Genomic DNA, 12,249 nt, shown 5'->3' with positions numbered 1-12,249 from the left:
TGCTTCATATTGTTCTGAACTAGTGTTTGTATTGACTCCTTCTTTTATGAAGGTAGCCACACAGAATTCATAAAGAACCTTACCAACATCCAGCAATTGCATGGCTTGGTTAGGTTTATGGTTCTAGTTAGGCCTTCTCTTTGGTTATTCTCTTCCTCCTTGATTTGTTTATGTTGCTTGTCAACATTTTTTTTTCAAACCCACTCTTTATTTTCCTAAATTCCCTTGTACTTCCCATCTACATGCTTACATCTTCAGCAATATTAAGCTCTCCATGGCTCTATGCATTGCGTCTCCTGGGGTTTAGCTGCCCACCTTTGACTTTATGGGAACATACTTACCCTGACCCCTCAAATCAATTAAGTCAATGCTTTCTATTGCTAAAGCCCTCAATTAGCTGCTTCTTAACTATTTATGCTGAATTAACTGTTGGTCTAGTAAAATTACTCTTAGCCCATCTAGAACTTTCATTCCCATTTTACCTCTGTCCCTTTCCATTAATCTAATTTGCTTATGATCGCTTTCACAGAAGTGCTTCCCCAGTGGTAATACCTGTTTACCCAGCTTCAATCATCAACGACTCCCCACCCATCCCTTCAGTTTGGGCTTACTAAATAGTTCTCCTGAACACAGTTTAGGAATTTAGAATTATACTGACTGCATTCCAGTTAACATAATGGCAAAACTCTTCACCATCATGATCCTAAATTCCACCCCCCCCCCCCCCCCCCGCCACATACTCCCATGCTCAATGGTGACTGGCATCTAAAATAATACAAGAATACAAAGTACCCTTTGAGGTACTGCTTCTTAACCTCTTTTGTAACACTTCAAAATTTACTACCAGGACCTTTTCATTTCATCACCAATGTTGCTGACATCAACAGTGGGGCACAACACTGGGCTAAATCCTCCCTTCTCCCCATTAAAAAAAAAATCAGGCCTGAATCTCTTGCTCCACTGCACCAAATAGACAAATTTAGTAATGAAATTCAAAAGAACTGCAAGTACTTGACATCTAAAATAAAGGCAAGTCAGGTCATATCAATTTGAGGAGAGAAACAAAGAGAATGTTTTAGATCAAAGCATTTTCATCAGAACTGGAAAAGTGAGAAAATTAGATAATTGAAGTTGCAGAGACAGCTTGATCTGCTGGGCAGTTCCAACATTCCTCTTTGTGCTTCCAGTTCTCTACGACCTGTAGTTCACAACTCTTATATTGTCTCTTTTTCCTCTCGCTGTTGTCGTAAATCTACTAACCAAAACAGCTTAGTAAATGGTATGTCAGTAACAGCAACTGAGTCCAATCTACCACAGTACTCTATGGAATTAAATGGTATGTCAGTAACAGTAACCACCGAATCTCATCTACCACAGTACTCTGTGAAAGCAATACTCATAAAACTGAAGTCTGCGCTACTTACTTCAATATACAGATAAAATTTGTTCAGGAGCATGAAGCAGTGGGCAGATTTGAATTCTATGGGTCAAATTCATTTTTACTCAACAACCCACATTCAGAGTAGCAAGCAGCTAATATACACTGAGGAATGCTGTAGATGCTAGTGAGGTTGATTATAACCAGTGAAACATAGCACCCAATACTTTGGCTGTAGAGCACGCAGAAGACTGGCTGTCCCAAGGCAAAAATTTCACCTTCTGACACTTTAAAGCCTGTCCAAGTAAGGCTCAAGTCAGGAGCATGATGGAATACTCTCCATTTACTCAGATGAGCACAACTCCAACAACAATCAATATCTAGAGCAAAGCAGCCCTTTCATTGGCACTCCATCCACCATCCTTAACATTTATTCCACCAGTAGCATAGCATTGTTGCAAGGTTAGGGTTACCACCTACAAATTCATGTAGGCTTCTCTGATAGTGACCACCAATCAAAACAGGATAAGCAGTTATTTAGAACCACCACCAACTGTACCTTTGTCCAACTCTGCTTAGAAATCTATTGCTGCTCCAAATCCTAGAATTCTATACCCACGTTCAGATACTTGCATCAGAGGGGCTTCTTGAAATCAAGTAAATGGCTCACTATCACTCTTGACAGTAAATGGATTCTGGCATCAACAACAGGAAACATCAACAAATCCCAAATAATTTTGTAATATACTCACATGATAAAATAACTTCAAGTTGTATTTCCCTTCTCGTTTCTCTTTGGCATTGTTTCAGCCTGATTTCCTAATGTTTTGCCATTTAATGTAAACCTCATTATTTTGTTTCACTTTAAATCCTAATACATTCCATTATTCAAGGAGCAATAGCTTTGTATCTACACTGCACCCCACCCCACTCCCACACCCAACCGCTTCCCCTCACGGAATATCTGCCTGAATTTGAAGCTACATTAACATTTCCAACCAGCTTGCCTTACGTTACTCACCACACTAAATAGTGTCCACGGGAGTTAAGGCACTGGACTGGTGATCTGCCTCACTCATTTCCTGTTATGATGATAGAGGGAATATTTGGCAAAATGAATTTGTGCTGCTCTGTACTATCCCCAGTGTGGATGAATGGAACTACTCACCTTGCTGCTGTACTGTTTGCAGCAGTGTGGACAGCACACAGGCAGGGTGGCAATGGTGCCCTTCAGTTGCGTATGCGTGCTCAGCATTGGATCCGGTTCCCCTGGACCTGCGGGCCTTAGCTTCCGAATACTCGGGGGAAGTTCTGCCCCGGGGTGGTTCTTCAAGATATGGGCTTTACGTTTACTGGCACTCTTGTATACCTATTAAACATGGTTGAAATTAATGCAGCAGGTACACCCAAATATTCTGAACACACCTTTATCGAGAAGTTTCATATTTAGATACAAATGAAGTGAGTAACTAGGATCAATACTGACCATGATAACAGGGCACAATCATGATGGAACTCAACATTGACTGGGAGAGGGAGTAGGAATGGAGGGGCAAGAAAGGAAGAAAAGGCAAGGGAACAAAGGGGAAGACGGGGAAGGACAATGTGGCACTGGGAGGATGCCTGGACTTCAGGGAATTTGTAGCTTTTCTGTACTGTCAGCAGGAATCCACCAGTATTCCCAACCAGCTACAGAATACTGGCAGGCAACTTTTCCCAAGTCCACAAAGATCCTGTATGGAACAGCTCCTTTCCTTTGGAGAAGAGCTGAATCATTCGGAATAGGACCGCGGGCATCCAAAATGCAGCAAAGGCCCGACCTTTCCTGGATCAGACTCAGAACCTTTGATTGAAACCTTGTCTGATTCAGTGCTCAGTTAAGGCAATCAAAATCCCTTACTAGTACTGCCCAGTTATTCATTCAGGGTTTTACTGGAAGAACTTGTGTTTATGGTCCATTCATTATTTATATTTAAAATCCCCAGGGGGATTCAAACTCACACCTCCAGATCAATAGCCAAAACAATCTGGATACTAGTCAAATAACTTGGTTTCTCTTACTTACATATTTGTTTTTCTATTGGGGGAGGGTGTGCGATACTTGATATACTATTGGGGAATGCAACAAGGAAGATGACAGGTGGTTGTGTAGGGGAACGTTTCGTATCTAGTGATCATAATGCCATTAGTTTCAAGGTAATTATGGGAAAGGATAGGTCTGGTTCTCAGGTGGTGATTCTAAATTGGAGACAGGGTGTCAGAAAGGATCGGAAATGGCGTCAGAAAGGATCTGCCAAGTGTGGATTGGGACAGGCTGCTTTCTGGCAAAGGTGTAAATGTTAAGTGGAAGGCCTTCAAAAGTGAAATTTTTGAGAGCACAAAGCTTGTATGTGCCTGTCAGATAAAGGGTAAGGGTAACAGGTTGAGGGAACTTTGGTATTCTAGAGATAGAGGCCCTGGTTAAGGTTAAAAAAGGTGCACAGGCGATATAAGCAGACAGGAACAAATGAGGTACTCGTGGAGTACAAGAAATGCAAGAGAACATTTAAGAAACCAGGAGGGCTAAAAGGCAGCGTGAGGTTGCTTTGGCAGACAAGGTGAAGATATGTTGGGAGCAAAAGGATTGTAAGGAACAAAATTGGTTCTCTGGAAAATCAGAACGCTAATCTATGCATGGAACCAAAAGGGAAGGGGGAGATTGTAAACAGATTTCTTGCATCTGTATTTACTCAGGAGAAGGGCTCAGAGAGAGGCAAATCAGCTGTGAGGTCATGGACCCCATACAGACTACAGAGGAGGGATGTTTGCTTTCTTGAGGCAAATGAGAGTGGATAAATCCCCAAGGCCTGACAAGGTGTTTCCTCAGACACTGTGGGAGGCAAGTGCAGAAATTGTAGGGGTCCTAGCAGAGATATTTAAATCTGCCTTAGTGACTAGTGAGGGATTGGAGGATTGGAACAACAATGTTGTTCCACTGTTTAAAAAAGGCCCGAAGAATGAACCAGCAAATAAGAATAACTGGTGAGCCTGACATCAGTTGTGGAAAAGTGATTGGAGGGTATTCTGAGAGACCAGATTTATGAGTATTTGGATGGACAGGAACTGCTTAGGGATAGACAGCATGGCTTTGTGCCTGGTACGGCGTGTCCAACCAATCTTAAGAGTTTTTGACATTGTTATCAGGAAAGTTGATTAAGGCAAGGTAGTGGATGTGAGATGGACTTCAGTGAGGCCTCTGACAAGGTGCTGCATGGGATGTTGGTCAAAAAGATTCAGTCACTTGGCATTCAAGATGAGGTAGTAAACTGGATTAGACATTGGCTCTGTGGGTGAAGCTGGAGGCCCGTGACTAGTGGAGTGCCACAGGGATCTGTGCTGGGTCCATTATCGTTTGCCATCTATATCAACGATCTGGATGATAATCTGGTAAACTGGATCAGCAATTTGTGGATGACACCAAGACTGGGAGTGTAGTGGACAGCAAGGAAGATTATCAAAGCTTACAGCAGGATCTGGATCAGCTGGAAAATGGGCTGAAAAATGGCAGACAGAATTTAATGCAGACTAGTGTGAGGTTTTGCACTTCAGTAGGACCAACCAGAGTAGATGTTACACAGTGAGTGACAGAGCACTGAGGAAAGTGGTAGAACAAAGTGATCTGGGAATACAGGTCCATAGTTCATTGTAAGTGGCATCACAGGTAGACTGGGTCATAAAGAAAACTTTGGCACGTTGGCTTTCATAAATCAAAGTATTGAGTACAGGAGTTGGGATGTTATGTTAAAGTTGTACAAGACTTTGATGAGGCCTAATTTTGAGTATTGTGTGCAGATTTGGTCAGCTACCTACAGGAAGGATGTCAATAAGATTGAAAGAGTACAGAGAAAATTTACAAGGATGTTATCAGGCTTGGAGGACTTGAGTGAGTTATAAGGAAAGATTGAATAGGTTAAAACTTTATTCCCTGGAACATAGAAAATTGAGGGGAAATTTGATAAAGGTAATGTAAAATAATGTGGGGTATAGATGGGGTAAATGCATACAGCCATTTTCCACTGAGTTTGGGTAAGACTACTACTAGAGGTCATAGGTTAAGGGTGAAAGGTGAAATGTTTGAGGGCAACACGAGGGGAAATTTCTTCACTCAGAGAGTGGTATGAGTGTGGAGCAAGCTGCAAAAGGAAGTGGGGGATGCAATTTCAGCATTCAAGAGAAGCTTGGATAGGTACATGGATAGTAGGGGTATGGAGGGCTATGGTCCTAGTGCAGGTCGATGGAAGTAAGCAGTTCAAATGGTTCGGCACGGACTGGATGGTCTGAAGGGCCTGTTTCTGTGATGAAGTTTTCTATAACTCTAAAAGTTGTTAAGAATTTTGGCTACTGAAGGAAGAATATGGGAAAAAGGAATTAATAAATAACAGATCACACTTTCAGAGCTGAAGGGGTATCTCTGATCGACTTTCTAGTATTCATAACCTACTCCAAGGTCTCCACATGTTTCCTCAAGAGTCAGACCCAGAACAGATGCCATAGCCCAGCTCAATTCTTTGATTTCTAAAAGGTCAGCACAGATTCCTTCCCTTGGTATTCAATGCCCTGTACACAGAGCCAGTTATCTAACAAACTTTTTCAACTGCCCTTTTAACCTTGCCCTGCTACCCTCTAGGATTTGTGAATACATACATGTACCTGGATCCCACTGTTCTTCCACACGCTCAGAACATTCCTGCTTAGATTATACCACCTCCCCATATGACCCTCCCATGGACTACTGCACAAATATCCACATTACATTTATCCACAAATACACTTACTTCACTGAAATTCTTATCTTTTCCTGAAGCCTCAATATTTACAATGTTGCCAAGATTTGCACCACAAGTAAATAATGAAATTGTGCTACTTTATACGTAGGTGACCTGCCTGTGAGATTGAGGAGGAAAGCAATGGTCATAATACCAATCCCTGGTCCACCCTGATGCATTTTTGAAGTTAAAGAACACCGTGTACCTAATAATATATCCCAAGAATTCACTGAGTTGGTAAGAATAGAATCACTATTGATGCAAGGCAGCTCCATACTGACTGATAGTACCGACAGCAGCCTTGTCACATCTATTCAAGCCTTACCTTGTCACAGTACTGGCAGTAGTAGTCTCTGTTTGGTTTAATGATGGGCAACGTTAGCTCTGGCACATCATCTATCCTGATATCTGGGTGCCTTTTTGACAAATGATTCACCTGAAAAACAAAAAAAGTGCAATAAGAACAAACTGCAGCTTCTTTGACAGATCATTCCCCTCAGAATGACGCATCAATGTACAGCTTATTGTAGCACCACGTCTGACAGTCTGGTGTACATCTGCGCTAACTCAACTTTCTATGGGTAATGAGAGAAAATGGCAACATACTTCTAACCACAAGCTTGGACACTTTGGCTCTGATGAAGGCCAATGCACCGTATGCCTTCTTAACCACACTGTCAACCTGTGCAGCAGCTTTGAGTGTCCTACGGACACGGACCTCAAGATCCCTCTGATCCTCCACACTGCCAAGAGTCTTACCATTAATGCTATATTTTGCCATCCTCATATTTGACCTACCAAAATGAACCACTTCACAGTTACCTGGGTTGAACTCCATCTGCCACTTCTCAGCCCAGTTTTGCATCCTATCAATGTCCCACTGTAACCGCTGACATCCCTCCATACCATCCACAACACCCCCAACCTTTGTGTCATCAGCAAATTTACTAACCCATCTCTCCACTTCCTCATCCAGGTCATTTATAAAAATCACAAAGAGAAGGGGTCCCAGAACAGATCCCTGAGGCACATCACCGGTCACCGACTTCCATGCAGAATATGACCCGTCTATAACCTCTCTTTGCCTTGGGCAAACCAATTCTGGATCCACAAAGCAAGGTCCCCTTGGATCCCATGCCTCCTTACTTTCTCAATAAGCTTTGCATGGGGTACCTTATCAAGTGCCTTGCTGAAATCCATATACACTACATCTACTGCTCTTCCTTCATCAACGTGCTTAATCACATCCTCAAAAAATTCAATCAGGCTCATAAGGCACCACCTGCCCTTGACAAGGCCATGTTGACTATTCCCCATATTATACCTCTCTGAATGTTCATAATTTCTGCCTCTCAGGATCTTCTCCATCAATTTACCAACCACTGAAATAAGACTCACTGGTCTATAATCTCCTGGGCTATCTCTACTGCCTTTCTTGAATAAGGGAACAACATCTGCAACTCTCCAATCCTCCGGAACCTCTCCCGTCCCCACTGATGATGCATCATCCAGGATTACAAATGCTCCATCTGTGAAGGATTGAAGTACTTGAATTTTCCATTTAATGCACTGAATTCACTGCTCAGTGTGGTCACCCCTGAACTGGAGTACATTCAACCCAGATGAGGTGACTGACTGATCATCTCTATTTAGTCTGCAAACACAACCTTGACCTTTCAGTTCCTTTTTATGTTAATTCTTCCTGCTCCCAATCTGACCCATTTCACCCTGTTACACTATTCTAATTAAGTTTAAGAAATGCCATTTATAAATTTACTGCTGACACAACCGTTGTTCGAATCTCAGACGGAGATGAGAGGGCATACAGGAGCGAGATATACCAGCTAGTTGAGTGGTGTCACAGCAATAACTTGGCACTCAACGTCAGTTGATTGTGGACTTCAGGAAGCACAAGGCATAAGAACACATATCAAACCTCATAGAGGAATCAGAAGTAAATAGAATGAGCAATTTTGGGATCTAACCTGATCCCAGCATTTCAATGCAGCTATAAAGGCCGCCGTATTTCATTTGGAATTTGAAGACATTTGGTTTGTCACCTAAAACACTCAAAAACTTCTACTGGTGTACCATGGAGAACATTCTGACAAGCTACATCACTGTCTGGCAAGGGGGTACTATAAAAATCCTGAAATTGCTAATTTCTACTTAATGAGAACATGTTTTGCCATTCCTCACAGACCTCATTTTAGTGGCAATGGAAAATATCCAGTATTGTTTCTGTTGTAGCTCCTAAACAATTAGGATGGGAAATGTGTTTGCCTTTACTGCAAATTTGAATACAAGAGCATAGAAGCCTTACTACAATTATTCAAGCCTTAATTAGATCGCACCTGGAATGTTACAGACTATCCCTGGGTTATGGACACTCAACAAGCTGTACATACAAACGAGATCCCTATTAATAAGATTAAATTCAAAAGTCTAACATAAGCATGCACACTTGCTCCTATGAATGTCAGAACTAGTTTCCTCCCTTTCCCCTATTAGTAATTAGTCTTTCTGAATAGTCTTATGTGCTTTCAATGCCATTTGCTGTGGAGGTCTGGTTACCATATCAACTGATTTTTGTGTATTTACTGACTTGTGGACAAAATCAAAGTATGGAAGTCTGCAAAACAGAGTCTGTTCGCTATTCAGGGACAGACTATATATACAATTTACCTAAAAATGATACACAGTACCCACTGCAGCAAAGACTCATTAGACTTGTTCCTGAGATAAAAGGCCTGTAATATGAGGAAAGCTTAAGTAGACTAGGCCTCTATTCCACTGAGAGCTTAGAAGAATGAGAAGTGACCCCACTGAGGATTCTTAGAAGGTTCAACAATGTGGATGCAGGGAGGCCATTTCCTTTGGTGGAGCAGTCTGAAACCAGGGGTCACAGTTTCAATGTAGAGTAGTTAATTTATGCAACCTAATGCAACAGGTGAAAGCATATGACATCATACAGAATCACTGAGCTAGTGTTTCAACGGTCCCAGTACTGACCAGCATCCCACGCCGACGGAAGCCCATCATACAGGCACGGCACTTGAACATGAAACTCTCGTAGTCTGTGGAAGGGATCTTAGGTTTGAAAGGCTTTGACTTGTGGATGCGCCCAGCATTCTTGGCCTCTCGTTCAGGATTATGCATTCTCTGCATGTGCTCTTTCAACTTGTCCTTTCTCTGCCAAAAAAAAAGAGAGCATGGCTCAGTACTTGGGAGCATTGTACTGGAAGAAGCATCTCCACTGTATGGACATTGTCTCATTTATTGATCAGGATCTCACTATAGTTTCATTAAGGGAAGTAGTTTTGCATCATATAATCAAAATCAATAAAGTTCTCAAGAAATCAAATTATTAGTTGTTGATTGAAGACTGCGCCTTCAAGTTTCTTAATTTGCATTCTTTCTTCTCAAACCAATTGAAGTAATGGCACTATGATATTCCCCATTTCATACTCAGTCACTTACCAGATCACCATATTCTTCCTGTTTAATTAAAAGTAACAAAACATTTGGTACAATTAAAGAAAAGTAATTTATCAATTATATTTCTCACATTTCTTCGAAATAGGCAGTGCCATTTTCCCTATTACCTGTAAACCTGTTTGGTCTCAAACTAATTCCATTAATACTAATAATTCCCACTTATTTCCCAATAACCCATTGCCTCTCACTGGCCTACAAACTCCTGCCACCCATCTACCAGTGGTAATTTTACAGATGCCAATTGACCCATCAACCAAAACATCTTTGTGATGTGGGAGAAAACTGAAGGGTTTAGAAGAAACCCAAGCAGCCACAATAGAACATGCACAGACAGCACCACAAGACATAGGATCAGATTTCAGCCATTTGGCCCGTCAAGTCTGTTCCACCACATCCACTCTATCAAGGCCTTTCAATATTTGATCAGCTTCAACGAGGTCACCCCATCATTCTTCTGAAATCCAGTGTATAGAGGCCCAGAGCCATCAAACATTGCTCATATGACAAGCCTTTCAATCCTGGAATTATTTTCATGAGCACCCTATGAACCCTCTCCAGTTTCAACCCAAAACTCCTCACAATACTCCAAGTGAGGCCTCACCAGTGCTTTCTAAAGCCTCAATATTGCATCCTTATTTTTAACATTCTAGCCCTCTTGAAGTGAATGCTAACATCGCATTTGCCTTCCTCACCACCGACTCAACTTGCAAATTAACCTTCAAGGGCTCCCAAAGTCCCTTTACACCTCGGATTTTTGAATTTTCTATCCATTTAGAAAATAGTCTATCCTTTCATTTCTTCTACCGACACTATTCCATTTACCACTTCTTTGTCAATTCTAAATCCTTCAATACTCTCTACTTCATCAAAACTACCTGCACCAGAAAGCAGGATTAAACCTGGTGTGAGGCAGTAGCTCTGACAGCTTCACACCTTTGCCACAAAAAAATGTGACAGTCATGCAGCATCACAATGGGCCCTTTCAGCTCACCATGTCAATAGACAATAGAAAGTAAGTGCAGGAGTTTTGAATCAAATTAAGAGAAATAAGATTATGTCTAAATTGAAAAAAGAGAGGGCATAAATAGCTTTCCTTCAGGAAACCCACAAGAGCCAATCTGAACATGCAAAATAAAAAAGAAAGGGCTTCAAGCACGTATTTTATTCATCATATAAACTGAGCCACAAAAGAGGATTAGCTACTTTAATATCAAGTGCTCTTAACTATAAACATATTTCAGAGACTAAAGACAAGGATGGACAATGTGTAAAGATTACAGGAAGAATAGAAGGTCCTGAAATAACATTTCTGAACGCTTATGCTCCACCAGGTAGTGAATGGTCATTCTATAGACACATTTTTGACCCAATGGCTAGTTCTCAAGGGGTAGTAATTTGTGCAGGGGATTTTAATAATAGGTTAAACCCTGTATTAGATTATTCAGGAACAGTTATTCAGAATAAACCTCTGTCTAGGAAACTGAAATCATTGATGGAGGAGTTGGGAATAATAGATGTGTGGAGGGAATTACAACCCACTAGTAACACATTACTCCTTCCCTCATTCAGCTTATTCAAGGATAGACTTTTTTAAATATTTAACATAGATTCACGATAAAAGAATGTAACATTGCAACACTTGATCTGTCGGACCATAGCCCAGTCTCTACGTCTCTAATTCTGGAAAGGAAAATGAGGAAAACACTATGGAGGTTAAATTCACATATACTGAATAACCAGAGAGTAATGGAGAGAATAAGGGGAGAAATTAAAGAATACCTAGACCTTAATGACACAGGAGAAACATCACCAGTGATCTTATGGGATACATTGAAAGCCGTACTGAGAGGAAAAATTATTTCCATTACCACTTATATGGAGGAGCAAATCTGCAGAGAGATAACAGATAACTGCAGGAGACAGAAAGTTGTGATTGTAGGGGATTTTTATTTTCCACACATTGATTGTGACTCCCATACTGTTAAAGGTCTAGATGGGTTAGAGTTCGTGAAATGTGTTCAGGAAAGTTTTCTAAATCAATATATAGATGTACCAACAACAACACACACAAAATGCTGGTAGAACACAGCAAGCTAGGCAGCATCTATAGGGAGAAGCGCTGTCGACATTTCGGGCCGAGACCCTTTGTCAGGACTAACCAAAAGGAAAGATAGTAAGAGATTTGAAAGTAATGAGGGGGAGGGGGAAATGTGAAATGATAGGAGAAGACTGAAGGGGGTGGAATGAAGCTAAGAGCTGGAAAGGTGATTGGCGAAAGTGATGCAGAGCTGGAGAAGGGAAAGGATCATGGGACGGGAATCCTCAGGAGAAAGAAGGGGGGGGGGGGGGGAAGCACCAGAGGGAGATGGAGAACAGGCAAACAACTAAATATGTAAGAAGGGGAGGAGGGGCATTAACAGAAGTTAGAGAAGTCAATGTTCTTGCCATCAGGTTGGAGGCTACCCAGCCAGTATATAAGGTGTTGTTCCTCCAACCTGAGTTTGGATTCATTTTGACAATAGAGGAGGCCATGGATAGACATATCAGAATGGGAATGGGACGTGGAAT

At 41.5% G+C, this 12,249-nt stretch overlaps 1 protein-coding gene across 9 annotated transcripts in view; it reads right to left on the bottom strand.

Annotated features, from left to right (window-relative positions):
* Nucleotides 1-12,249, bottom strand: part of prdm10 (PR domain containing 10) — a 153,943-nt gene that overhangs the window by 25,231 nt on the left and 116,463 nt on the right. For all 9 annotated transcript variants that reach the window (XM_059957151.1, XM_059957153.1, XM_059957149.1 and 6 more), the window contains 3 exons: nt 9,196-9,375; nt 6,509-6,619; nt 2,547-2,747 (listed from right to left, as the gene is read on the bottom strand). In XM_059957151.1, the coding sequence (XP_059813134.1) occupies nt 2,547-2,747; nt 6,509-6,619; nt 9,196-9,375 (492 nt within the window). The remainder of the gene's footprint in view (nt 1-2,546; nt 2,748-6,508; nt 6,620-9,195; nt 9,376-12,249) is intronic.

The sequence above is a fragment of the Hypanus sabinus genome, chromosome X2 (genome assembly GCF_030144855.1).
Source record: "Hypanus sabinus isolate sHypSab1 chromosome X2, sHypSab1.hap1, whole genome shotgun sequence".
NCBI classification, from domain to species: domain Eukaryota; kingdom Metazoa; phylum Chordata; class Chondrichthyes; order Myliobatiformes; family Dasyatidae; genus Hypanus; species Hypanus sabinus.
Note: the sequence above shows the minus strand (reverse complement) of the source record. Positions and strands in the feature narration are given on the sequence as shown.